At 36.6% G+C, this 25,256-nt stretch overlaps 1 protein-coding gene across 1 annotated transcript in view; it reads left to right on the top strand.

Annotated features, from left to right (window-relative positions):
- Positions 1-25,256, top strand: part of LOC134491557 (uncharacterized) — a 50,778-nt gene that overhangs the window by 5,538 nt on the left and 19,984 nt on the right. Inside the window, exons 2-8 of the mRNA XM_063295396.1 lie at positions 1,727-1,864; positions 3,469-3,518; positions 5,337-5,436; positions 6,661-6,749; positions 9,572-9,683; positions 13,728-13,847; positions 20,014-20,244. Coding sequence (XP_063151466.1) covers positions 1,727-1,864; positions 3,469-3,518; positions 5,337-5,436; positions 6,661-6,749; positions 9,572-9,683; positions 13,728-13,847; positions 20,014-20,244 — 840 coding nt within the window. The remainder of the gene's footprint in view (positions 1-1,726; positions 1,865-3,468; positions 3,519-5,336; positions 5,437-6,660; positions 6,750-9,571; positions 9,684-13,727; positions 13,848-20,013; positions 20,245-25,256) is intronic.

The raw sequence follows: 25,256 nt of genomic DNA, 5'->3' as shown, positions 1-25,256 counted from the left end.
GAATAATATTTGAAAGAGAATTATAATTCGGTTGACCTATTTCCTCTTGAAAGAGACTGGTATTTAAAAAAAACACTTTTCAAGTACTTTGTGTTACCTTCATTTTTTAAGAAACAAATTGGTCATTCTATAATCTTATTAGCATCAATAAAAGTTTTGTGTGCCTCTACAGGGCAGCACATCACTTTTCTATGCAAAAGATGATACTTTAGCAGACAACATTGATCTGGGATTTTGCTAGAAGAAATATTTTTTAAAAAATTACTGCATTTATGACTGCAAGATCAAAATGCTATGCTTTTGAAAAAAATATTGAATGAGATGTTACTACTGAGAAAAATGCTTTAAATTGACAATTAAACACACTGAAGTGCGTGTTGTTTTGTAAAACAAACTATTTGTGTGTATTCAGTTATCATAATAAAATTGGTGAGTTTCATGTGATTATTGGAGCATTCCTGACTGCCCTCCTTTTTGATGGGCATTGGATAGTGGATCCAAAGCTTGGACATTTACACATTGGTGTAGGCAACTACAATGGGGAAGCCTATCCACATATGAATTTGAAATGTTGTACATTTAGAATTCTTCATTTTTTTTTTTTAGGAATTCAGGTTGAAACCTACTAATTTAGAGCAATACTTCAAGTAAAATAACTTTTTCTTCCCTGCATATATATAGCCTTCCTTGTTCAGCCTAATCCTGTTCCACCTCTGAAATCTTGCAGTGGGGAGCATGCTGTTTTCATGTATTTAGTCAGAGTAAATCATTCAAAGTTTCTGCAGACAGGCATATGGCTGCTATTTATCTATTTCTCAAGCTGCAGGATGACTTAAAAATAAGGCCTTTGGAAAGAATTAGATAGACATAATGTGTTTCACATGGGAAAGCAATTATACAATTACGCTGCAGAGGCTTGTTCTGAATTCATTTGTTATGGTGGTTAATAGAGCCTTGCTCACTGTAGTCTGTAATCCTCCCTCATCATTACCTACAACAGAGTCAAATGTATTGTTTGTGCATTAGAATTTAAGTGTCATTACTTAGAAGTCCCACTGATTTAGGTTGGTCTTCCTTTATTTCAATGTAAGAATTGAGTTCTATGAAAAGAAATGAAATGGCAATTATTAGTGAAAGTGTGAAATTTAAGATTTTGTAATCATATCCTTTTAAGTGCCCAGTAAAGTGCCCTCAATAGGATCTCACTTAAAACTGTGTTTCTAGTTTTATTTTATAAAGTTAGGTGAAAAGGGCTAGACTGCAAAATGTATCTCTATACTGTGTTTACTTTACTCACTACTAAACATTTTAACCATTGGTGAGATAAGTAAGGTGTAATCATGGTATTTCATAAAAATGTGTACTATTTGGGGGGGGGGTGTTTTAAGCAAAAGATGGCTATTATTGTATGTGCATTCCAAATAATGGGCATGCATACCTTAATTGATGCAATGTGATTTTTTTTTTTTACAAACATTAAGCTTTGCATATTTCTTAAAGGTCTTAAAAGTCTTGTAGGAAAAAATAAGAAACCATTTGGTTATAAGCAGTTCCTTTTAATTTGAGGCACGAGATTAATTGGAAGTCTGGAGAATCAAAAAATTATGAAACATAATGTTTATGTTATTCAATGTTGCCTGCTTTTTAAATTGCCTTTTTAAAAAATGTCTGTTTTTATAAATTCATTTTTTTCTTATACAGTTTTGGGTGTGGTTTTGTGCTATAGGTTGGAAAGCCCAAACCGAAGGACCCTGCAAGCAACCATCTGTTTCTGTGTTCGGCATATCAAGATAATTGGCTGCTTAGAGAAGATGAGCAGAACAATGAACGTTATATCCCCCTTAGGAACATGAATGACCACAAGGTTAAAAAAAAAAAGTTGTATTTGTGTACACAGTTTAAAGAGGGTCACAATAAGACCTGCTATTTAAGCAAGTTACTATACTATTTTTATATTGAACATAGGGACTGACATCTTTATTTCTCTTGCTTGGAACTTTCTGCTTCAAAATACATTATTTTAGCACTGCAGAATTCAAGATAAGCTTAAAAGAGTCAGGCCAATGCAATTGTTGTAAATGATCAGGATTAGGAATCTTTTTTAAAAAATCCACCTAATTACATAAACAATAGAGTTGGTTTTTTTTTAAACTAGAAAGTATATGTGCTGTCTAAAGAATCTGAATTTATAAAACTTTTTAAAATAGGATTTATTTCCTTTTAACTTTTCAATTCTTCCAAATAACAGTTTCACAGGGTTACAATACAAATATAAAATTGCAATTATTCAATTATATATTAAAAATGAAAAATTATAGCCACCAAAAATGCTCAAAAATGTGTATTTTAAGGCTTTTTCTTTTAAAGAAAAGTGACCACAAGAAAGAGTCTGCTCAATTCAGCAGATTTGCCAGAGATCTGGATTCAGAAACAGCCCCAAACAGCATACTTATTCTTGTCATGTGTAAGCCCACAAAGAACAGGATGATCTGTTTCCTGTACATATGGCCTCCTAAATGAACTTGTCTATCTTGTCTTTGGCTTCAATTTACTATACCATATTCAGCCCATGATTAAACAAGCATTCGAGTAGCCATGGCTTGATGATTTTACAGATAAATAGATTGGCATGTCATCAGTATATCCTGATGATCTCCCTCTGTGTTTTCCTGTAGATATTGAGAAGTATTGAATACAGAATTGGAGATCATATCATAGCTGCTGTTTCATGCAGTAGCATTATCTAAGTAAACACTATTTATCTGAAAAGCTGACATTGAACCACAGCAAAATTTTCTAGAAATCCAGGATATCATTGAGTCACTTGCTGAGACAGGCGGTTATAGAAATCAATCAAACAAATAGTTTATGTTAGCAAAAAATGTTGAAAGATCACAAAAAAACAGATGTATGCTTTTCTGGATAATCCCCAACACAGATTGTGTGTGACTAACCAGTCTTAATACTGTAGCTCACCTTGAAATTAATTTCAAATTGTTCATGATAATCTGTGTCATTTGGGACACAGTAAGCACCTTTTCAATCATTTTACCCAGCTATGGGAAGTTAGAGACAAATCTCTAACTGCCCATGTCTGAAGAATCCAATACTGGCTTAAGAAAAGGACTAATAGTTGCCTCTTTTAAAGAAGGAGGCATCCTATCATCTCTGAGAGAATAATTTATGATATTAACTAAGGTTTCTCTAATAACCATCTTGCTAGAAATTGCAAATCATGTTAAGCAAGCATCAAGAAGACAAATGACTTCCAATAGTCTATTCATAACTTTGAGCCTCTTTGGTGAAATATTCTTGATTATGGTTGTACTTTAAGATGATGTTATGATTCAGTGTGCGTAGATTTGAAATACTACAGTCCTAGATTAGGAAAATTAAAAGTTTTATAAATGGAGTTCTGTTTTCCACAATTATCATTTATCTACACTGTCTTTGGGGTCTGCTTTTTAGAAATTACAGGAAGAAAATATGAAAATAAAGAATGAATTAGAAGATTTAAGGTATTGCTACATATTGGTTATCTATCTCAAAACTGTGACTTGGCATATTGAAAACTTAAGATGTGAAAATAATGGTAGAAGATTCAGCTAGTTAAGAATTTTTACTGCATACTAGAATGAAGCTATTTAAAGAAGGCAATTGCTCTCTGTCAACATGGGGATGCAGTCCATTATTAACAACCACTGCAATTCAGTCTGGTGCCATTTTTTTCCTGTCTTTCCCACAGATGAATAAATGTCATGTCTTGCAATTCTCAGTTGATTGTTGATGTGATTGGCATTCCTGCTTGGAGAAAATCTAACACCAATGCTTATCCACAGAAATTCAGTTCTTCAGTCCTAGAACAAAGCCCGTAAAACCTCCTTGAACCTTCAAACTTATGTTCCGTATAGTAGCTCATGTTTTCTTTAGAAAGATGGGGAATTTCTTTTTGCTAGGAAATGATAAGATACTAGCAGGTTCTTAAAGATAGTCTAGGCTCCACAAGACAATAGCTTATTTTCTGTACAATAAAATATAGACAATTTTCAGAAAAAATAGTAAGATTTTTGAGTGATCAGCTCAGAGGAGACCCAATAATAAATGTGTGTTCTGCTTTTTACATCACTTTTAACAAATCCATTAAAATAGATCCATAAATTATAGTTTGTTTATTTATTTATTAATTAATCAAATTTATCACCGCACATCTCCCAAAAGGGACTCTGGGCGGTTTACAATAAAACATAAATAAAAATATAAAACTGTAAAACACTATAATCCACAATAAAATAAATATAATAAAAACCTCAATGGCTGGAAGTTCTTTATGATTTGCAAGCAGAGCAGGGTCCTTTTAAGAAACTAACCATCCCCAGGAATGGCTACTTTCTCTCCCGCCCCAGACATAATTACAGAACCAGGTCTTTAGCTGTTTCCTAAAGTCCAGGAGGGAGGGAGCCAATCTCACTTCCGGGGGAAGGATATTCCAAAGGGCAGGGGCTATTGCAGAGAAGGCCCGCCTCCTGGACCCCGCCAGATGGAATTCTCTTGCAGACGGGATCCGTAGCATACCCTCTCTGCACGACCGGGTGGGACGGGTTGATGTGATGGGGAGGAGACGGTCCCTTAGGTAACCTGGACCGGTGCCATGTAGGGCTTTAAAGGTGATAACCAATACCTTGAATTGGACCCGGAAGCATACTGGCAACCAATGCAGCTTGCGGAGCAAAGGGGTGATGTGTGCTGATCTTGGGAAACCCAAGATCACCTGAACGGCTGCATTTTGCACCAGCTGTAGCTTCCGGATACTTTTCAAGGGTAGCCCCATGTAGAGTGCATTGCAGTAGTCTATATGGGAGATAACCAGGGCATGAGTGATTGTTCAAAGGGACTCTCAGCCCAGGAAGGGGCGTAACTGGCGCACAACATGAAGTTGCACAAAGGCCCTCCTAGCCACGGCTGCCACCTGCTCTTCAAGCAGGAGCCATGAGTCCGGGAGGACTCCCAAGATACGCACCGGGTCTGTCTGGGGCATTGCAACCCCTTCCATAATTAAAGATGACAATTTCCCAGAAATTGAGGAGCCGTTAATCCACAGCCACTCCGTCTTCCCTGGGTTCAGCCGCAACCTGTTGTCCCCCATCCAGGCCCCCACAGCCCCTAGGCACTCAGGGTGGCCACAGCATCACTTACTTCACCCGGGATGGAGATGTATAATTGGGTATCATCTGCATATTGATACCTCATCCCGTAGTGAGTGTAGTTGCAGTATTAAAGATCAATACAGCTTTATGTGAGCTTTGAAATTATTTTAAGAAAGGTATTTTATATTTTAGAAGCCAATATGAACAGCTTATAGAAGAAGGAAAGAAGAAATGTTTTGATGAAAGACGGGTCACTTTTTTAAAGGCTCAAGCACTACAGCTGGAAAGGCAGGTAATGCTGTATACCTTTGTGAAACACCTACATTTAATTTTATATAAAATATTTGAAAGCTGCCAATCTATGGGAATTTAAAAAGCACTTTTCTGAAATTGTGTTTTGGATTATCTAAATAAGGATAGGCAAAATGTTTCAATCTCAGGATATTCTGACCTTAGAATTGGTGTTTGGAGAATTTTAAGCTCAGAACAAAACACACATTTTATGAGTATTCTGACGTTGGAGCAAAACTCAATTTTATGTTCTAGGTCTTCTAAGTGCTGCAGTTGGGCTGTTTTATACCTCTTCCCCCCATTTTTTCCAGCCTAACCAGTACAACAGCAGGGATGTGGCAGGTAGATGAATGGATTATAAGTGTTGAGCTGTGCTTTATTTTGCAGGCAGGTACTGGAAAGATGCGTATGTATGTACTACTGTGTTGAACAGAAAAGCATTGTTAAAGCTATTGTGATTGTATAAATGCAAAAGCTACTATAGGTAGCCTTCAACTTATGATACTTCGTTTAACGATTGAAGTTACAACAGTTTTGTAATGGGTGCTTTATGGTGTGTAAAGCACTTCTGAGTGTTGCAAAACATTGCACCCCCCCCCCCCCATGTCACATGATCGATTTTGGGCACTTGGCAACCAGATCGCACTTATGAGTGGTTGCAACGTCATGCGGCAACACAATCATGTTTTCCAACTTTTTTGCTGTTTTCCTGCAAAAAGCGCCTATTGGGGAAGTTGGATTTGATTAACAACCGCTGTAAAAATGGTCGTAAAATCAGGTCCAGTCATGTGGTAACTCATCTTACAACTGCAACAACTTACAATGGAAATTCCGGTCCCAATTGTGGTCATAAGTTGAGGACTACCTGTAGCATAGTGTTGTCTTTGTTTATTTGACCTTTGGTGTACATGTACTCTGTGTGCACCTGTGCTCTGTGGTGGTGCCGAGCTTCGGCATGCATTTAAAAACGTCTACAGTGTCAGCAATGGCCATGCTAGCTGTAAAATTGGGGGAAGTAAAGTCTGGACATTTGGAAGGATTTAGTTTTGTGACTGTATGGCTGGTGCAGCACTGTGCCCATTTATACCTCATGTTCTTCTTCTATTCCCCAATGTCATGACAGAATGTTCTTTTCAGTTTCTTACAGAAAAAAATATTTGCTCAGAGAGAAGAAAGCAGAGATGCTTTTGGGAGTGATTCTCTGTATGTTTTTTTTTCCTTTCAGGTGCTGCTGCTTACAGAAGGATTAAATTCCCAAGCTGTTGTTATGTTAGAATTAAACACATCTTTAGAAGCTGTTACTGACAAGCTTAGGTAAGCAGTGGAAAGACCCTTTACCTCCACTACTTGAAATGAAATAGATATGAAAGCTCTCACCTTTATAAAGTGGTTACAGCCTTATGTGTATTGAACCTTAAAAGAAGAGAACAATCCTCTTTTAAAGAAGTAGACATGTATGTTTACCTTGGTAAGTAGAAAACAACACAGTAGGTAACATCTTATTACAGAGGTCCATATATTTTATGTTGTGTCCTAACACAGAAAGGACTAATGGAATCTATTCATCATTTATTCAGTATTTTGCTGATATGTGTTCCTCCTCCCCCCAGCTGTTAGGTTACCAAATCAGGGCTTAACAATAAATCATAAATTCACTAACATTACACAGCTAAGCCTGACCCTTGGCTTGACTTGCTAAAAACTTTCAGACATGGTTCAGCTAGATTAGAACTTTTATTGCAAACAAGAGTGAAGCTATGCACAAGAGTTGATTGTCCACTGCTAATGTCAAGATGTAAAAAGACTTTCCTAAGCATTTTTTCAGCTTTTAGTAATTAAATTAAGCATGGATTTGCAAGAAACAAAGCAGGATACTAAGGATCATGCAACTAGTTCCATGCAGGCTGGTTTTAGGCACTGGTTCCATGTACAAGATTTGTGTTTTGTGTGGGGAATGAGAGCTTAACTTCTGCTTCTCTTCTCTTCTCTTCTCCTGAACTTGCCCAATGCCTCCTTCTAAGTTTTTCCTGCTAGAACCCTTATCATCTTGGTTGGTCTCCTCTAAAATGCTATGTGTCCTTCCTAAAATATAATGCCCAGACATGGATACAAAATGTGATTTGATGAATACAAGGTAGAGGAATGATTTATCTTGACACTATGTTGCTGCTGATGGAGCTTCAGATTGCATTTGCATTTTTTGCAGGTGATGGTTCATGTTTACTTTGTGAACCTTTTGTTCATTACTATCCTTTTAGTAGGTTAGTATTATTATCCTTTCGTCTAAGAAGAAATGGAATCCAGCCTGTAGAAATGTTCCCATTAGAAGTGTTTACCTGACATTTACCATATACTGAAAAACTTTAAAATTCATTGGTTGGCTCAGGCAGTGTATGAACACAACCATTAGTTTTGATTCAGAGAAACATATATGGAGCTTTACATATTTGGTTTATAGAAGCATAAAATAGAGTTAGAAAAAACCTTGCCTCTGTTCTGTTTTAAATATATACTCCACTGTTAGATGAAATGTATAAAGCATCTAACAGTTTATCTAATTGACTATGGGTACAGACATATACCCACATTCCAGAAGGGAATGGGGATGTTGAACATGGCATTACCTGGCAATTAAAAGAAATGGGTAGGCTTATGTGAAAGAAGATAGTCCATAAGATATGTGCAAACTTTGCCTTTGCTACATCAGAAACTGTTTCAAAAAGGTAAATGGAAAAGGGAAAAGACAAAGAAGAATTCAGTTTCGGGCTCTGATATGGTACAGTGAATTGCTTTATACAGTAAATAACATTCATAGCCCTGCTTGCTGTGGAGTAAATTTCTTTTATATTCAAACTCACTTTTGGTTTGACATGAGTTTTGGGAAAAATATTAATCTCTCTGGGATGTAGTGATTTAGCTCTGGGTTGTTTATGGAAGTATGTTTGTGGATTGAAATTTAATAAGTTCTTGTTTTTTGAAAAGATGCTTTTAACACTGGCCCACTCCAGGATAATTTCTTTTAGTCTGTACATTGAAAATTAGTAACCCCATTATATTTGTGTGGAAGTTCTCTCCAAAGCTCTTGGGTTCCATGGTTAAACTCTTCAGATACTGAAGTCTATTATTGCTAGTGTCAGCTCTTTGAGGGAGGCCAAGTCAAGAGACAAACAATGCAGAATTCCAGGGATGCTCTTTTATTTATTTATTTATTTTGTATGTCATAGCAGAATGCAGCATTGTTGCATAAAAATCGCAAAAACAGTATATAAAAGTGTATAAAATATAGGACATTGGGACAATAAATTATTTTAAAAACATGCAATACAAATAATGAATAAAATGATGAATAAATTATGTATGAGCAGTTACTAAAGTAACTAAGCCTATGGCCGGATATCTAAATTGTTTAGCCATTGGACAGCAGTACCCTTGAGATGATGTAGTTCTTGCAAGGAGCCAGGAGACCTTCTGAGGGGACATTCCATTGCGATGTGATGTAAAGTTTGCAGGACGTTCCCACAGTCACAGTTAGGATTATCAACCAGCCCCCATTTATGTTTCCAATATTGGCACCAATATTGTCGTAGATATAACAACAGAATATTGAAAGCCTGTCCAAGTTCCCTCTGTTCCATCTTAATGCTAAACAAAATCAAGGTGGGATTATTTTGAGTTCCTTTCTCACACTTCCTTCAATTACTGGACTGTGTAATCTCTTGTCCAAGTCTCTCCTGAATGGCTGTTTCATACCATTCCCAAAGTCACCTATAAATTCCTTTACAGCTGGTTAGTATATTTTGCACTATATGGTTGGAAAACATGCCAATTATTTATCATTTTAAAATTTTACAGTAAATCAAAGAGAAGTTTAAATTGTGTGTTTTCAAATATGTTCACATGATCTGTATTTCTGTTGGTTTTTCTCTGGCTATATAGAAGTGGAACTTTGAACTGTTTTTTAGTGAATAACTTCATTGTTGAAAAATCAACTTTATAATCAAACCATAACTTTATCGTATTTGATCTTTGAAATTTTAAAAGTGGAGTACAAATACATGCTACATAAGTATGAAAAATATTAAATGAAAATGAACTAAGCTGCTGTAACAGTTCTAATGCCTTACAATTGTTTATAGCTCTTTCCTTAGCACTGAAGGAACTGGATCGAAAATAATTCCACATCCAGAACTTCTTCAAATAATTGAGATGTGCCAGACAATGAAGTTCAAACTGCAGCGACACCAGCAGGTGAGTTTTGATAGCATGAGGAATCTATTTATATGAAGAATTCTTTTTAAACATAGGATCAGGGGCCTCCACAAGGTGTATCAAAAAAGTCAAGATGGTGGTTGTGTCTGTGTGATCAAACCCCCCTTTTTTATATATGTGTAACACATTGCATACAGCCTCTTGTGGCGCAGAGTGGTAGGTGGCAGTATTGCAACCGAAACTCTCCCCATGACTTGAGTTCAGTCCCAGCGGAAGCTGGATCCTCGGGTAGCTGGCTCAGGTCTACTCAGCCTTCCATCCTCCCGAGGTCATAAAATGAGTACCCAGCTTGCTGGGGAAGGTGACAACTGGGGAAGGCAATGGCAAACCACCCCCTTATAGCCTGCCAAGAAAACATTGTGAAAGCGGTGTCCCCCCAAAGGGTCAGACATGACTCGGTACTTGCACAGGGGACCTTTCACCTTTCAACACATTGCATAGATGTAAAAAGGAGGCTGGTCTTCACCCATGCAGTCATGGCTGCCATCTTGACTTTATGCCACTGATTTAAAGGTTACTAATAAGACAACTAGCAGAATACATTGCAAACTTATACATAATACCTGCAGATAACTTGGTTGCTTTTTCAGAAGTTTAAATATTTTCATACTTCGTAAGAATGCAGATGTTTGTTCACGCTGAGAGAAATTTCCAATTACTGTACTGTTTAACTTATCAGTTCATAAACCTTTGCCAAAGCTGTGACATCAAGCTGTCATAACAATGGTTTGTCTATGGTGCATTGTCGTATCCCTTCAGCGACCTGGGAAACCTATTTTCATGAACTCTATGGGGACACCTCTGCTCAAAGTGAAAGCCCTACCCAAGCTATAGAAGATCTGCCAATGTAGACACATTACAGGGACAGTGTCAAAGATCAAGAGCCATTTTTCTGTGTTGGCACTGCTGGCTGCCAGCCAACAAGATAGCACAATGGATGCCTGCCACAGTCCAGTGATACATGAACTCAGGGAGAAGTATTAGAAGAAAAAAGTCATTTTTACCAATATCTTCAGACAGCAACTGTAAACGTAGTCACAGGCTTGGTACTGACTGAGTCCAGGAATCCAATAAACAAGTAAATAAATAAATACATCTAAGGGATTAATATTGGATATTAATCTTTCCACAACATACAATATTGTCAGGTTATGTGCAGCAATGCTCAAAATCCATCAGATGATGACTTTGGGCTTGTGCTTGGAAATCAACATTATGAACTAAACTTCTGTGCACCTAGCTTGACATATAATGGCATTTTGTAACCTAATAGTCTCTCATATACCATATATATAGAACTGTTTATGTTCCACTATACTCTTCTAATGCTCTCATGCCTCTATTTTGTGTGTATATTTGTTGGGGCCTTTTGTGGTGCTGTTGGTGTAGATGTGTGGGCAAAGTAGACAACCAGGGTTGTTGTGGAGTCTGGTTCCCATGTTAGCATCACCAACAGAACAGTTGATTGTCTATTGCCAGTACAAAGATGTAAGGATTTAGCAAGACACTTGGTGACCTAGAAGATGAGCAGTTTTTAATAATTATACAACAGCCATCTCTGACTTGGGAAGTGCTAGTTCTTGCTTGCCTGCCTCATCTTTTACATTTAATATGTGATTATTGTGAAATACTTTTGTTTTATTTTTAGCTTTTCTTTAAAAATCTTTTTTTTAATCTTTTATATTGAAAACTACCTTGAACATTCTGTGATTCGAAATAAATAGAATTTGAATAAAGAAATAGTCCAAAACATAGCAGCTAAGTTCCAGGCATTGCCATATTACTGCCATACTTTGAATACTTCAGGATGCTCTTATTGGAACAACTTCACTGACTTCTGGTTTGTTTCTGGGTCCAATTCAAGATGGTGGTTTAGTTTTACAAAGGCAGAAATTGTTTGGCGCTAGACTATCATATGAACCTGTCTTAATGTACTGTAAAAACCAGAGATCCCCCCCATATCTCCCATCACATAGGCTAGCTTTGTAAATACTTAAGAGCCTGTAAGCTGCTCCTAAGGTATGAAATCCCATTTTCATTGGTTTGTATTTGCATTAGCTGTAATGGAACATAAAGTCCTCTTGGGACATTAGGGAGAGGGGAGGCTAGGTACAGCAATTGGGAATGGATGAGATAAGGCATCTAGCATCAGATGAGGGCCTGAATTCAAGGTATTCACCTTTGGTGCCCTACATTAGATAATTCAGCTGGTGGTCTTGCTCTCTCTCTGCATTTAAAACATGATTTTTGTGTTCCTGGTAATGGCACTGAAGCAAAAAAACAATAGTAGGTGGTGGGGAATTTTCAAGATGCCAGTTGTTCACTTTGGAAGGATTTAATATAGTCTAAAGGCCAAATATAATCTAGAATGTAAATTAATGTAGGTGTGGACCACTAATTAATAGTTCATAAAATATGGTGCGCATTTGAACTATAATTAATCAATCATAAAATATGGAGCATCCCATAAGGTTTTTACCTTTCACCTCTTGTATTTTAATATTGTAACTGGTTTGCTCTTTCCACTTTTAACTTCTTAGCGTGTTGACCAATCTGCTAGTGTACCTGAGTATTTCGGTCTTTTTTGGCTGCTACTGCAAATATATAAGCCTTAAATAAACTATTTTCCAGAGAGTTAGTCTGTTGCAGTAAAGAATCTTGTGGTTCCTTAAAGGCTAATACAATTGTTACAGCTTTAAAAAGAAGCTAGGTAGCTGGTTTCAAATGTCAAAGTAATAGCTACAGAGGGCAGTATAACTCAACATAAGATCTGTTCCCGAAAACTAGTGAATATTGTGTTCTGAAAACTGAGCTAGACATGCTTTTAAAACAACCAACCAAAAAACATTTCCTTTAAAGGCTCCTGGAAAAGATAAGATGGCAACTGATATGTCAGCAGGCTTCATTTTCAACTCCATTTATATTGGTAAACATGAGTGACTAATTAATATGAATGGACTGACTTCTCATCAATGCTGCAGTAGTGCTATGATTCTGTTCATTCAAAACTAATTTCCTGCATTTTGAGAAATACGCAGTTGCATATGGTGTTCCTTATTCAAGCAGTGAACAGCAGATTAAAGAAGGGGTTCAGGTGTAAGAATTAGATGTTCAAATTGCCTTGGTGCCATCATCATTAGTAAATCTTTGTGCATTGGCAGCCGTTGTCACAATAAAAGGTCAAGCATTCAACATTTCCATATTCTGGAACTCTCTCATTCTCCCTATGCATTTGAATATTTGTTTTGAATTATGTATAGTAGCTGTTCTTAAAGAAAAAATAAATTGCAGCATTATAGCTGCTTTGACACAATTTAAAATTCTAAGTAATTGAACTACTATAAGAATGGGGAATTAGTGACCAAAGCAGTGCAAAATGAACTGGAGGCAATTGCATACAATGTGGAACCATGCTCTGGTGTATAGGAATAATCTGAATATATGTTCTTACCTTGTTTGGTTCTGTCCAAGCACTGAACAAGAATATTCTGTTTATTATATTAAGAATGACATGGTACATCTTAATTTAAATAGTAAATCATAGGAAGAAGGCAAAGGTACTGGTAAACTACTACCATTTTGTTGACAAGAAAACAACATGGATGTGTCCATGTAGTCACCAAGAATTGAACATGACCAAGGGAGTCTTTACCTTTTATGTTCATTTAATACTTTGTACAACTAAAGAATACAGCTGTCTATCAAATATAAGTATTAGAAGAATAGAAAAATATGAGGTCTTTGAAAATGTTATGTGAGTCTGCTAGGAATTTGTTGATTGTCTTGAAAATAGGTAATAAGTTAATAAGAAATAAGAAATTGCTTCTGATGTTTTGGTTAAAGAAACTAGATTCAAGCTTAACTTTCAGTAGTTTTATTATTGACATTAATGAATTAAAGCATTTTGATCATTAAAAAAAGAAATTTTCTTAGAGCCTGTACATACTGTATTTATAAACTGAGATGATTTAGACTGGCTGAATTTAAATTGTTTTAAAATATCCTACTGCATGTTTCTTCTAGGTTTCTGATCTATCAAAACTTGCATTGCCTTGGACATTTGGAGGGAATCTTGTTGTCCAGCCGATAACCCTTTTGGATGTTTGTTATGGCAGAATAGAAAATTTAAATCTTAGATATGTGGTAAGGCTTTAATAATATGGAAGTCAATATTTTTAGTTGTTTCCTAGTATTTGCATTGTGTAAATGTCATTTAATTATTTTCAACCCAATGAAATGTTGGAAAGAAATAATGTGAAGAGGCTCAGGGCTTAGTCCATCTGTCTGTCTGTCAGCAGGATAGCTCTGGAAATAGAATGGATTTGGCATGGCAGAAGAAGTTGACAAAAGAAAGACCAGCGTGGAAAATAGGCTGGATCTGGAAGGGAGCTGTGGAGAAAAACATTTGAGAAAACAACTCCCCAGTGTCACACTATCAAAGAAACAGTTGAATATCAGTCTGTAATTCTGCTGACTACTCCATTCTAAGTCCCCCTCCCTCCTGCTCACTTGACCTAGAGTGGAGCATATGTAGCTCAGTGCTTATTCCACCCACAGAGAGATGCAACAGGAGGGTAGAGCAGAAGTGCACATAGACCCATATGCATATGCAGCACCCTGATTAGATTTGCTTACACATACACAGAGGGAACACATTTGTATCTTCCCACATTAGAACCTCATGTGTGCACAGACAGACTATACACATACACTTGCCCTTATTAGAACCTGCAGATAAACAGAGGCAACATGTATACATATTTCCTGAGGAGAGTATACACCACAAACATTTATTTTGTTACATATAAAAGAAATACATACATACAGGTGGCCACCAATGGTAAAGGGTTTGGAAAGAATTCCAGGAGCCATGTTTGTATGTTTTCCTTACCTAGGTTATTTATTGTATATTCAGATATTTATGCCAATTAGTATTAATATTGAAACATTTATTATTCTTACTTTTGAGCTTAGATGCCAGGATCCTTGATAAGCTGAGTTTTGTAAAAAAAAATCATTAAAAGTGAATCAGAAGGGTTTTGTACATTGAAGCATTCTGAATTAAATGCAAAATTATGTACCTGATCGAATTATTTGGACTAGTTCTCCCAAGAAATGACTTATGCAAGCATCCTTTTCCATAAGCAGTAATATAAGCTGTATGTAATTACAGGTAGTCCTCAACTTACATCCATTCATTCAGTGACTGTTCAAAGTTACAATGGTGCTGAAAAAATGGACTTACAACTGGTACCTGAAGTTACAGCTGTTGCAGAGCCCCCGTGGTCAAAATTTGGGTGCTTGGCAGCCCACTCACACTTATGACTGCAGGGACGCTTCAACTCTACCCTGCTTATCTCCCTCCCATCTCTGCCCTTTTGGCCGCTCTGTACCCTGCCTTGCGGGATGGCAAGCAGCCCCAGAACCAAGCAGCTCAGGGACTACTTGGCATACTGTGGCTCTGGGGCTGCAAGCAGCCCCTGTGCTGCAGCGCAGGGTGAAGCCACCCCTGAAAGCCTCAGCCACCCGACCCCACCCCACCCCAGTCCCAGCTGTCCTCACCACCCTGTACTGCAAGACCTCTGCTGCCCTGCGCTCTGCCACCCCAGCTGACCTGCTGGGCCAGGCCGCACTGCACTGTGGCTCAGGGACTTTGCAGGAAGGAGAAAGCTTCATGAATGGCCAGCAGCTTCCATTGTGAGCTGCAGAACATGTGCCAGAGGCACCTGCAAACTCTCCAGCGGCACTTCTGGCGCATGCTGTGAAGCTTCTGTTGGAAACTGCTGGCCATTTGTGAGGCCTTCTCCTTCCTCCTGCCCAGCCCCTGAACCACAGAGCAAAGCCCAGCCCTGGCAGCATGGCACAAAAGGGTTTCTTGGTGTGAAGGGCCAGACTGGGCATGTCTTGTCAGCAGTGGGGGCGAGAAGACAGTTGCATGGTTCTGGGGCTGATTGCCACACCGCAAGGCAGGGTTCAGGGCGGCCAAAAGGGCAGAGATGGGGGGAGTTGGAGGCAGTCCCACCTTATTTATTTATTTATCAAACTTGTCACTGCCCATCTCCTCCCACCGGAGGGACTCACCTTATTGAGGCTCAGGGCTGTGAGGGACCAAGCCTGGAATGGCTTGGCTTGGGTTGGGTCCTTGGCTAATGACTGGTGGAATTCATTTAATGATGACAACGGGGAGTGCCAGGATTGCTGTCGCTAAGTGATGCAGTCATGTGATGTTTTGCCTAATTACACGGCTTAGCAATGGAAATTCCAGTCCCAGTGCTAGTCGTAAGTCAAGGACTACCTGTAAATAAAATGAAAGAGCACTTTCCTTAAAAGAGAACCCAGCCTGAACTATGAAGTGATGCCAACACATTTGTTCTGCATGTGGTGCCTGAATACTCTGGCATATGTGTTGTAGGGTAGGTTTTTTGTTCATGACTGTTTCTTTGCCTAGCTCTGAGTCCACAAGTATTATGAAGAATTAATTTGTGCTCTGGCTTAGCAGTAGAAAAATACTAATGCAGCTGGAGGTTTGATCTGAATTGCAACTCTGTAAGGAATAGTTTGGGGATCAAATTTAAAGGTACTATGAGTCCCCGTACCAGGCATAGTCATTTGTGAGTAAGAGAAGCAATGATGCATTGCTTCCAAACTTTCATTTTTGTTAACTATTCACAAAATGCCAGTTCTTGATTTTGGAGAGGTAAGGGTGGAAATAAAAGCTGTCCTTGATAGCTGACATGTAAAAGAAGACAAGTGCATTTCTAACCTCAGTAATATACCAAAAGTATCACTTTTAGAATCTGGACTGAAGCAAATTGGCAATGACAGCTCCTGATTTCTACTGATCTCACTTGAAAAACATTGAGAAAAGTATCTCTGCAAAGAAGCTTCCTTGTTGAATTATTCATGAAACTAACTTCATCACATGGAGCACCTGCTGAGAAGAGCTTGCATTACACATTAACATACGTGCATCAAGCTTTACTGTTAAACCCTACTACCACAGCACCATTTGCTGTGACAATCATAATACTCCATGTTAGGGGCAATGACAAATAGAAGGCTTACATTGGGAACATTTCACATTTTTAATTAGCTTTGGGAAAAGGTCACCTTATAGAAATATGAAAAGAGTGACATTCATTCTTTTCTAGTACACGTTTGTAATTCTAACATTTTTTTATCTCATAGTCTACTCTTAAAATTTGTGGAGCTTTCATACTAACTGAAGTAATCTATATAATGATGAACACATTTACTTGGCATTACAATCAATTAATTTAAACGAGACTTTCTATTAAAACATTGTATCCAAAACCAGAGGATATTACTTTACCTCCCAGGTTTTAATTTAGTTATTAGGATATATAGGTATAATTGGGGGTTGTATTTAAGGAGTGCATGCAATTCTCTTGAAATTCCATGTAAGAATTGTACTTGTGGAGCTTTTGGCAGGATTAGAAATAATAAAATATGTATTTAACAACAGTGATAAAATATTCTCTATAGCTCTCAATCTGAATAATCTTATCTGTATAAAATTTATAGTTGCTTTTGTTATTAATTCAGCCTGCCTCCTAGTATATGGGGAATTGTATGTTTTTAAACAGTTCTTCTGTGTAATTAAGCAGTGTGGGCTGTGTGTCTGACTCTATTCTTCCTTTTCTTTACTTTACAAACCTAGTCATTCACTGTTTGAGAGGTGGAATCCACAGGTGGTGTAGTTAATCCCATGCCTTACCTCTTTCAGACAAAATGACTGATTAGTAAAGAACTGTCTCTTATCACACCAGATGATACTGCTTGAATTGAATTGCACAGAAGTAATGATATTTCTACTTCCTCAAATACATATTCAGTAGGTCCTGGCCTTTTACATTAATCACCACATTCCGTGTAAAAATTGAGGGCTATCAGAAGAAAGTGAACTGAAGCAGCTGTATGAGCACATGCATGCAAAGACAGTCCATAGCATTATCTAAGCAGCCGTTTGAGCCTTGCAAAAATGTGGCTGCTTTAATGATTTGGAAAGAGGTGTTTTTTATATGTACTCCTGCATGATGTGATGCACTGCTTTTGAAGGCTTTGCAGACTGAATATTTTGGCTGAGATCCAGTTTTGTTGTTTACTGATAAAACTGCTTCCATTGACCATTAAGGAAAAGAGTGAATTTTATTTTTAAAAATCTATGTATCATTTTTCACATGTATTGTAAAGCATAATACAAGTGTTTTAGGAAAGAGAACTTGTTTTCAAGCTCAACTATGATCCTAATTTTTGAATATATATTTTGAGGAAAATATTATTTATTTCATGTTAGTATGCAGTTCCCTGTGCTTGGCGTAATATACTAGCAAGTTTATGCTGGCACGTGTGTGTGTGTACAAAACTTGTTTAACTTACATAATGAAGGCCATAGAGAAAATTAGTCGTATATTGGAAACATTTGAAAAAGAAAGCACCATGTGGAATATCTTAGATCTTTGTTTGAAATTAAATAGAAGCCTTCAGCAACAAGGGTATTGGGCAAATACGGACTCATGGAAGCTTGCTTGATTGGGCAACCTTCCTCCTTGTGCTATAAGATGAAGTGTGATCCTGTTTGTTGTTGTTCATTGTTCTACATCTGTTGTTTGCTCAGACCTGAACTCCCAAGAATAAGATGAACTAACTTGAAATTATTTGGAAAGACTCTGTTAAGTATAAGGCCAAGTGAATAAATTAAAATAGCACGCCAAAAAGGAGGTGTTTCTGAAGTTACAGAAATATACTTCAGGGGGCATTTTGATATTTATCTAATAGTCAAATATTTATCAAATATCTGCAAAATGCCAACATTTGAAATCTGATAAAGAATTTCCACTGGTATAATTGAAGAGGAAGTGTTATTTATTTCCCACTTGCCTTGCAGTTCATTGTGCTTTACTATATTCATGAAAGTCTGAGGAACCATTTGGAACTAAATGAAAATAGCTTTGTGATTAGTAGAGAGAAGAGGAAATAGACAGAAATAGCCTTCTCTCCATTTGTACCAGTGGGAATAGCCTTTTTCCAGATATAGTCTGTATTGCTATTTCCTGTCTTCTGAACAAAGAAATGGATGACTTAGGTATCTCTAACTAAAGCCCCCGCATAAGATTATCTGGATCAGATCTGATTCAGTTTGCCTTCCCTATTTTAAATAGTGTTATTATTTTCTGTTTTGAATATTAGAATTGATCAATTGCCTCATTTTTAATTGTGCTTGGACTGGTTTTTGTGTGTGTATGATTTACGGCTTCCTTTTGGTAGCATGTACCTTCCACTGTCCTTTCTGTTTATGTCTGTATACATGTTCTCACATGTATTGATGATTTGGTGTTTTCTCCACTGAAATACACCTGTTTTTATTTGCAGTTTTCGCTGTGTAAAGAACAATATCAACTGTATGTAGCATTATTATGACTAACAGTGGGAAGAAACATCAGTGATTAAAATGAAATTTTCAAAACTGTACAAAAAATTTTAGAATGCTCATTCACATTGTGATATTCAGGCATGAAAAATATGCATGAGCAGCACTTTTTTTTCCTTGGGTCATTATTTTAAGTAGATATTTCTTGTCTGATATATCTTCAGAATGGATGCTAGTCCATTTTTTTGTTTTAGCAGCATTTCCTTAAACTTCTGTGCCTTTGCCTCTAACTTTGGTAAAATTCTAATCTTTTTATGCTGATTACTTCAAAATGAGTTCTTGCAATGTCTTTTTCATTTTCACTTGATGGAAACATGCTGTTCAGTACACTGCAAGTAACAGCTGGCTAAAGGTTTAAACAGGAAAAGAACATAAGATTCTGTGGTAGGTAAAAGATAAACATTCTCTTGTTTATACTTTTCTAATACTCTGTTTTGAAGTTTGCAATTTTTAATCCCTCCCTCCCTCCCTCCCTTTTACTACCCTTGCTCTAAGCTGTTCTTTTGGAAAAACAATCAGCCCTGTTTGGAGGGTGGCTTTGATCTCTGTTTTCTTATTTATTTTAAGAAGCTAGAAGTCTGGCAATTTGTTGTGTTTTTTACTTTGTCAGATCATGCCCCCTCAACACATGTTCTCCACAGATGGCTTGGAAAGGGGGAAAAAAGGCACAGAATGCCTGAAGTTTGATGTTCAACCAAGTTCCCAAGATGTATTTTTTTATATCAATGTCAGTGTGTTTGCTTTGTGCCTGCAGGTGCTCAGTTAGGAAAGTGGCCTTTCACCTGGCATAATTAACTTGTTTTTATCTCCTGGGATGTTTATCATTTTTATCTTCACCTTTTTTTGTTGTTTTCATAGAGTGCTCTTGAAGGAAAACTGAGCAAATTGTGGAGACACCTGCTTGCCATGAGGCAAAATCTGAGTTTCTTGCTTGCCCCAGGACAAGCGTCCTCTGAAGCAGCTCATCAGATTCTACCAAATGTTGTTTACGCTCGGCTGATAAATCAAGTAGTTCAGTGTCATCAGTCTGTGGAGGAATGTTGCAATGATTTGCTCACTTTGACACTTCTGGTACCTTCAGCTCCTTGGGTGAGTGTAAGGTGCAGTATATTGAGGAGTGGCACTTTAAATACCAATCCAAACACTACTGGAATACTCCAGATTCTTCTGGAATCAGGTTTTAGTCTTTCTGATATATTCTTCATTGTTATTTGACCCGAGACAAAAGTTGTCATTTTCTCAGAGACAGAGAGAAAACGTGACATAAATTACTTGCTGGTATTATCATTAGCTAAAACGCTATTTGCCATAGGTGTTTAGCATGATTTATTAAGCATGATTTAGTAATTACAATGGTATCAAAATGATGACGTCAAAATGTTTTGTGTGACATGATGTCATGACACAAATTATGCATTTGCTTCAGTGCAAAATGACATGTCATTATGATGCATGCAATGTCATTTGTTCCCCTTTACAGACACTCTATGCTTCAGTCTTTTCCTTCTTCCATTCCTTCTCTCAAATGTAGTGTTCCATACAGAATTTCTTTTTAATCATTAAATAAAGTATCAGAGTTTGCTACTCAGGGTCCTCTCTTGCTTTACATGAGCACCTGGAAGTTATGGCACAATGTTTTCTTTCCATAGGAGAGCTGCTCTGAAAGATTGGGCAGCACTGGAGCATGGAGGACCTCTGGTGCAATGTCTCCAGTTTTTCCACTGATGCAGGGAAGAATTGGGCTGTGTTATATTCCATGCTGACAGTAGAACATGAAATGGAGTGATTTGATATCAGGGGCAAAATTTTGTTACAGATCTGGGGTTTGTACTACTTTCTAAAGAACTTTAAAAACAAACCCACCTTTTAGAGGTGTAGTCCTTTTTAAGGACTTTGAAAGTGGAAACATAATTAGATACTTTGAAAAAACAATTACACCTGAAATGCATTGGACAACTACTGTAGGTATAATGCTGATATGCCACTTTGAAAATGATTTATTTTCCATTTGAGAACAAAGTGCCATACCCTCTCCATCTTTTTATACCAAAACATATATGGATGTCACTAATTCCTAGTTTTCCATGTTCATTTATTTCATTTTGTGCCACCTCAAAATTTGCCTAGATCTTGATCCGTGGTCTTTGTTTTAATTCTGAGAACACACAGGTTTTATACCCCCAATAAATATTTAACCGAACACACATCAATATCTTCAGAACTTTCAATACATTGGAAGCATGATGGAATAGAAATGAGTATTATTTTCTGAGTACTGGCATGCTACAGAAACACAATCTTTTCTAATGTGATTAAACAGCATTTCTAAGAAAATTAATTAATTTGAATTTAAAAGAAACACTGTTCTGGCAACATTTTCAGAAACAGATTCTCAAACATAGTGCAAGCTTTGGAATGGTCCTGACATTTTCAAACTCCAGTACGCTTTTAAACTGATGAAGCGTGTTCAACATCTGCTTCTCTAGGAAGAATGGGCTATTAGTGAAAGGAGTAAGTTGAGTCTTTTCACAACAAGATGCAATTTCAGTGTTTCATCTTATTGTAGAAACAATATAAGCAAATATGTCAGTGCAGGAAGTAGTGTCCCCCAAAACAGAAGTTTAGGAGACTTTCAAAATGTGGCAAGGTTCCCTTAGATTCCTATGGCATTGAGATCAAATTAGTGTGTTGGCAAATAAGTTGTTTTTCTCTCAAGGCAGTAGAATTTAAGTGTAGATTATGGTCTGTTAGCACTACTTTCTGTGCATTATCATACAGTTTTAGTCAGAGCATACTTAGATATCTCTCAAATGAACAGAATTCAGGAAAACAATAGTAATCTAATTTGAAATATTCCCATTTATTTTTACTTATCCTTTGAGCTTTTTAGTAGGTTCAATGAAAATTTTATAGCTACACTTACATTGAAAAATGCTGCTAAAGTAGAATTAAAATGGTTCAGTTTCTTGTTTCATCTGTCTTTTATTGTAGATAATTAGGAATGCAAGCCCATCCTTGTTATTTTTGGGATTCAGCTTCATTGAATATAAAGGAACTTAATTTTCAACTAATATTAGTTAAAATTGTACTGCACTATTTTCCTTGAGGAAAACAAAGTAACATTCTGTTATAAAAATAATTGCAGGTGTAAACAGTTATAAGAATTGTAATATGGTTGAAAAGCTTATAATCCAGAAACAATACTAAATTGACCTTTGCAAGACTAACTCTATGCATTCCTCTCATTTATTATTGATTCACTTACATTATTAGTTCTTCTCTGTCACACGTTCAGGGGTGATCACTAATATGTGTATAATAAAAAATTATCAAGTAACAAATTATCTGCAAAACAGGATGTCAACAAGGTTAGTAAAATTCCAGATTTCCAAAAACATATCAGATTAAAAACAAATTTCCCTCAGTTATGGGGAAAGACAACAATGGGGAAAGACAAAAGTGAATACATTTCTCATTTTAGTCTGAAACAGTTTCAATATATTCTCAGTTTATTTCACTGAATATCTTATTTATGGTTTATTTTTGTAAGGGAAAGATTTAAATTACACCAAATTTATGGTAAATTTCTAATGCCAGACTTGAAAATTATTGTCACTTTTTTCTCTCACACAAGAAATTGAACGTAAGTTCTTACGATTAAATGATTCTGAAAAGAAGTGCAAATAAACATATTGGTACCACCCTCTTCCTATAATAAAAGTACAAGGTAGATTGTTCTGTTTATTTGTCTCTCTCTCTCCCCATGATGCGATCAGTTTTCAGTACCATAGATTCATTTTGATTCTAAAGTGCTATTTTCCTGGGAGAAATATTGAATCTCTTTTGCTTTAAGTCACAATCCATGTTATGCATTTTTCCCCAGCTGAATTCCAACAGACAAAAACATGCATTTAGAACACTTTAGAAAAGCAGCTGCTGGGAGGAAAGGGAGTATTTGAAATATACCATAGCTACTTGGGGAAGATGCAAATGCCTTTGGACAAAAATGTGGTTTAGACATGAATGTGTAACAACTTGTTTATCCTGAGGCTCAGGATAGTAGGTGCTGAAAACACAATCTCAATGTTCAGAAATAGAAGTCAGTAGTGCTGTCAGTTCTGGGAATGATATGGTGTAATGTGAGCTGTAAACTAATGAGATGAGTCCAGAAATGAAGAGATTAATATACAGTTTGGTGTTTTGTGACATTTCATTATCTACGTGTATGATAAAGTAGAACATGAATCTAAAGTGTATGCAGTTATTTATTTTTATAAATGTATGAGCATCAAGAAGTTGGAGCTGTTATTTCAAAATATTATAAATTCAAGAAATTAATAAGGTTCATGTTAAAATTCTAAATATTAGAATGAGGTTTCTGGGAACAATTGAATAAAATCCTTTCTTACAAACAATAATCCCAAAGTTGAGGTGAAGGGATCATTCATTGATTGCTTTTCAATACTGAATTTCACCCTTCCAAATTTGTAAGCAACGTACTGTTTGATTACTAAAGCGAAAATCCTTTTTATGTTCTGAGAAGTTACTGCTGCCCATGATGTATGCCTCCTATACAAACAGATAAGAAGGGAGGAACATGATGCTTAGCATGAGAAAATGAAGAAACAAAACTGTGCTTTCATTATAACATATATTACAGTAAGATAATATCATGCAAGTCCTTCCTCCAAATTGTCTGGGAAATCAGCTGGATCCAAATGTGCCAAGCCATTTGTCTGAATGGGGAAGGTTGGTTGTTTCTATTCTAGTCCTGTTCCCTTAAGGCAAGCTTACCTGGTAAGTAAGTCCCTGTAAGTCAGCCAAGTGCATGGACTAACTCCCATGATTCTCCAGCTATAGTAGAGGGTGCTCAGGTTGAAGAATGCTGCTATTGGTGGTCAGTGTTATCAAATGTAATTCTTGCTTTCAGATGCTATCCCTGAAGAACTCTGGATTGGTATGAGTAAATATAAGCTGTCTGCAAAGCACCTGCCAGCACAGAATTTCTCTATAAATATATGAGTTAAGAGTTCTCTTCAAGGAAACCCTTTTCAGCATCACGAGAACTAAATAGCTAATGGGCTAGTCAGCTGCAAATGTTATCCAACAAGCCACCCAATCAGTTTTGCTGCAATATAATTAGATGTGGCTATTGCTGTGGTTGAATTTTCTCCTGTCCTAAAGGATATAATTCAGTTAAATGCTCCTTGTCCTTTACGTATCAAAAGTGAGGGATGTATATCTGTATAGTTATTTTTAAAACTGCATTTTTATATACTATTGATTTTGCAATAATAATTTTTTTAAACATATATTGAGTAATACAAATAGCTTAAATGCTTTAGAAAAGGACATAACCTTCTGTTTTTTTCAGGAATTAACATTGGATGTAATAGAATTTGTATAGATATTGTTATGCTGCAATATATTATAACCTTATATTTTTAGTATTTTTACCTTGTTGAGCCAGAATTTTGAAAATAGGATTGTTTGCTTGAATTGGCTGATTTAGCAAAAATGTATTGATGATTAACATAGACCTAATTATCTCTAATTTGTTTTTTGATTGTAATAACAACCTATATGAGAACACAAGCACCTAAATTCTCTAGAGGGTTACGGACAGTTATTTATGGTGTTAGTAAGCAAGGACATTTAGTGCCTCAGGTTAGTGAGAGATTGGTAAGTGGGTGGCTGTGATGAATTATTTAAGGATCTTTTAATGTTTTTTTTCCTCTCCCATGGAGATGGAAAGAAAAAAGCCTTGCTGAAGTCTCATGAATAAACCTACATTCTCTAGCTTATCAGAACCAAAGGAAAAGGGATCAGGAACTGACATCTGATGCTTTCTGGCCCTGAGCTGATGTAACAGTATAACAAGGTTCATTGGATTCTCCATTAAATGTATCATTTTAGCTAAATTATGCTATAAAACAAAAATGACTTGATTTGTTTATACTCAGATACACAATCAAGCATTTATAAAATAATTCCTTACATTGCTGGATGTACTCAATGTTAAATTTTATTTCTTACAGAGACAAATCAAATAACAGCTGGAAACACAGAAATAGTAAATATCTGCATGTAAGGAACAGTTT

The sequence above is a fragment of the Candoia aspera genome, chromosome 2, assembly GCF_035149785.1.
Source record: "Candoia aspera isolate rCanAsp1 chromosome 2, rCanAsp1.hap2, whole genome shotgun sequence".
Classification (NCBI taxonomy): domain Eukaryota; kingdom Metazoa; phylum Chordata; class Lepidosauria; order Squamata; family Boidae; genus Candoia; species Candoia aspera.
Note: the sequence above shows the minus strand (reverse complement) of the source record. Positions and strands in the feature narration are given on the sequence as shown.